Source organism: Octopus bimaculoides, chromosome 11 (genome assembly GCF_001194135.2).
Source record: "Octopus bimaculoides isolate UCB-OBI-ISO-001 chromosome 11, ASM119413v2, whole genome shotgun sequence".
In the NCBI taxonomy this organism is placed as follows: Eukaryota; Metazoa; Mollusca; class Cephalopoda; order Octopoda; family Octopodidae; genus Octopus; species Octopus bimaculoides.
This window is the reverse complement of record NC_068991.1, coordinates 40,959,273-40,963,377: the sequence shown is the minus strand read 5'-3', so window position 1 is coordinate 40,963,377 and position 4,105 is coordinate 40,959,273. Positions and strand designations below refer to the sequence as shown.

The 4,105-nt window shown below is 36.2% G+C and overlaps 1 protein-coding gene across 1 annotated transcript in view; it reads right to left on the bottom strand.

Annotated features, from left to right (window-relative positions):
* The window catches only part of LOC106870608 (haloacid dehalogenase-like hydrolase domain-containing 5), a 53,193-nt gene extending 52,562 nt beyond the window's left edge, over nucleotides 1–631 (bottom strand). Inside the window, exon 1 of the mRNA XM_014916741.2 lies at nucleotides 227–631. Coding sequence (XP_014772227.1) covers nucleotides 227–331 — 105 coding nt within the window. The 5' untranslated portion in view covers nucleotides 332–631. The remainder of the gene's footprint in view (nucleotides 1–226) is intronic.
* Nucleotides 632–4,105: the final 3,474 nt, after the last annotated feature.

Here is a 4,105-nt window from a genome sequence, read left to right as displayed (position 1 = left end):
ACAGTAGGCAGGAATTACGTAACCCATCGCTGTTAGATTGTCAAAATAATCAGCTGAGCTTGAAATTGCTATCTGACTTCAGATTAAGAGGTTAGAGAAATCTGCTATACAATTTTATATCAATTATGAATTAAACATAGAAATGAAACGAAATTGGAGAAATTTCAAATATTTCAAGTACTATTTGATACCGAACAACACTAAGAAGTTAAGAAGCATTACAAACCTTCGTCGTCTGGTGTGACCATTTTCGGATCAAAAAAATATATGACAATAAATTGTTTTTAACATGTTTTCGAAAGATTAGATTTGTAAATTTTAGTGCCATCATCACCAAAATAACATGATAAAATATTTCCTGGCCGTTAAAATCGCTGCTTTAGTCTCAGCTGACAGAGCAGTATTAAGTAATGTAAACTGGAAGGAGGGTACGCGGTATCAGTAAGTGGCCTTTTCTAAGAGGTGTGCACTGTACTAGCCAATCGGATTTGCGAAACTTATTTCTCTATCCAATCACATTTCAATATACGTGGATTATTTTGACGTCATGGTTTTGCCATCAACAAATTACACCCCACAAATTTGACTTTCATCTAAAAACTACCAAATGATATTTAAAATGAAGATGCATTTTGTGCGAATGTAATTGTATTTAAATACAAAAATACATTCGAATCTTTATACTTTAGATCCTAAACAATTAACATTTCCATTGTGAATAAAAACTTTTCTTTGTGTCTTAATATACTTATAAATGATCCCGACGAATGTTCTACGGCAGCATCACTAACTAGATCGTTAATGAAAAATTCCGACAGGTATTAGGTGTATTAAATGGACAACAAACGCGATACCGTATCACAGAAATGAACGCTGGCAAATAGGAATAGGGGTATAACGTGCATTTGTGCAATATATGTGAATTTATGTCTAAGTTTGTATATATTTTACATATTGAAACGTATGGGTATAAATTTCCTTTAGAGTTTTTTCTTTGCTTCTTTCTTCGTGCCTACTGCCTTAGATGTGCTATGAAGAAAATGCATTTACTCATATACACACGCACTCATACATTTACAACAATACCTGACACACATACACACACGTATGTATGTATGTCTGTATGTATGTATGTATGTATGTGTGTATGTAGATAGATATACATATATAGGTAAGTATGTGTATATGGAGCAAATCACTGTGCATGCGTACGCGCGCGTGTATGTATGTATGTATGTATGTATGTATGTATGTATGTATGTATGAATGAATGTATGTATGTATGCCCTTCTTTTACTTGTCATTGGACTGCGGCAAGGGTGAGATACCACCGTGGAGGGGTTTAGTCTCGAACAAATCGACCCTAGTATCATTTTTAAGACTGGTATTTATTGCATCAGTTTCTATTACCGAACCGCTATATTACCGGGACATAAACAAACCAACACCGGTTGTCAAGCTGTGGCGGAGACAAATACCTACACACGCACGTGAATTTTCCGTTCGTTCCTTTGTTGTGCTTTTGTTTAATTTTCGAAACTTATTTAATATAACGATACGCGTCTATCTTCGGAATTGTTGGTGCGACGTCTCTTTCTTTTTCTTTCCTCTTCTCTTTCCTTCCCTCTCTCATCACCTTACCTCTCAGTTGCTTCTTAACCATACAGCAACACCTGCGCCTACACACATATATGTATGTATGTATGTATGTATGTATGTATGTATGTATGTATGTATGCATGTATGTATGTATGCATGTATGTATGTATGTATGTATGTATGTATGTATGTAGTGGTGAAGGTGCGTCGCTTGGTGGTAAGGGTATACGGCTCATGGTCGTAAGGTCGTGAGTTCGATTTACACTGGTGCATTGTGTCCTTGGGCAAGACTCTTTATTTCTTGTTGCTCCTGTCCACTCACAAAAGGGCCACCCTTGTCACACTGTCACGCTGAATCTATCCAAGAACTACGTTGGTAGTATCAGCTGGAAGACTCGTCGTCGTAACCGACGGAAATCCGGGATGTATGTATGTATGAAATGTAAATGCTATAAGTATAAACTGTACTTTCTAACTTCATATTGCCAATGGTAGTGTCTTTTGCTTTGGTCTGACTTTTGTTTTTCTTTTTTGTTTCTCGCTTTCTGTTTTTTAATCCTTTTGTTTATTTTCAACTATTAAAAGTGAAAGTAATGTTTGTATTCAAATGGTGTCAATGTAAAGAGTGAATGGCTTTTCGCCGGTTTTCCCGTTGTTCGATCAAAAGATCCAGGCACACAATACACAATTTATTTGAAAAATTTTAGGCAGCTGCAGTGTTTCGTCTCAATTACAAAATTTATAACCATTTTGAGGGAGAAATATTGAGGAAAAAAATTATATACCTTTAAATTAGAATTGTGGATGGAAGGGTGGAGGAAATTCAGCCAATCGGATGCAAGCAATCTCGACACGCCATAAGTTGGAATTGCTAAGTTTCCATAGCAACGTACTGAAATAAAACAGGCTAAATCAAACTTCTGTTATTTTATGCTTGATGTATACATGTAGACATGAGCCGAGGTACACCTCTTCATGGTAGATGTTTAGAAATAGCAGCAAAATCTCTTAAAAATGTAAGTTGTATAATTGCCTTGCTAGACATAGCAAGACGAGTACAGACCTGGGGTTAAACAACAATAACTTTGAAGTATGGATCTTATTAAATTTCTTCCAACCACTCAAATTTTAACCTGAATATTAAAAAAAAAATGTACTTTAGCTGATGAGGGAAATTGCATTCGTTTTTGCGAGAAATAAAGAATATAGTTATATCTATAGTATCTACTACTACTACTACTATTACTATCTGATGGCTGTTACAACTTTTAACCACTCTTCCCTATACCAATACTAAACACAATCACAACAACTAATAATACAAATGCTGCTTTTATAGTGGTTATGGCAGTTGTAGTGTTTGTGATGTTACAACACACACAATACCAATGTCATAAACACCAGATGGCAGCAGCTGATTTTTGGCATATCAAGATTGGTTACATGTGATTGGCTGAAACTAAAAAAAGAAATTTGATCTTTAAAATCAATATTAATACACTTAGTTTTGTTTGTTTTCGTACACACCTGTGGTGTGTGTCAGATTTACTTCAAAGGAAGAGGTAAAAAGGTTGAAGAGAGAGGTACAAAGAGAGAGAGAGGTACAAAGCAAGCGAGAAAAGAGGGACAGAGAGGGAGTGGGAGAGAAAGAGTGAGAGAGAGAGGGAGTGAATGGTGACTGAAAGGAAGAGACGAAAAATGTTTATCAGTATTTTCAGAGTAGACTGATACATACATCGAAAGAAAGTAGATACATAGACACTTTGGTAAATCAAAGTCAAATAACTACAGCAAACATTGGCTGTCACTTTCACTTTTCATTACCACACCAGGATAAAATTAACGAGCAAGTGGCTGAGTACTCCTCAGACATGCATACCATTAACGTAGTTCTCAGGGAGATTCAGTCTCACACAATGTGACAAAGCTGGCCCCTTTGAATTCCAACTGCAATTCATTTTGGCCAGCTGAGTGGACTGGAGCAAGATAAACCAAGTGGTAAGAAGAAAATGAAAAAAGATCCAATACAGAGGCAGGAAAAACTTTTTACTCGTTAGGGTCACTAAGGGGGTTAATCCAGTCCTAACAGTGGCCTATCTATCTATCTATCTATCTATCTATACATCTATCTGTCTATCTATCTATCTATCTATCTGTCTGTCTGTCTGTCTGTCTGTCTGTCTATCTACTATTTATCTATCTATATGTCTGTCTGTCTGACTGTTATTCTTTCTGTCTGCCTCTCTCTCTTCCTCTGTCGGTCTCTCTCAGCAAATACCTGTGGATGTTACTGTTACTTTTCTACACTTGAAGGGAGAGGTAGAACGAAAAATAAAAATAAAAGGTGTTAAGTAGAGGAGGTATACTTGAAGTGAGCAGTAAAGCGAGAGGGGGGACAGAGAGTGAGTGGTGACTGAAAGGAAGGTGGCGTTTATTTTGTATTTTTAAATGTTTATCAGTATTTTCAGAGTAGACAAATACATAACCACAGCAAATATTGGATGTT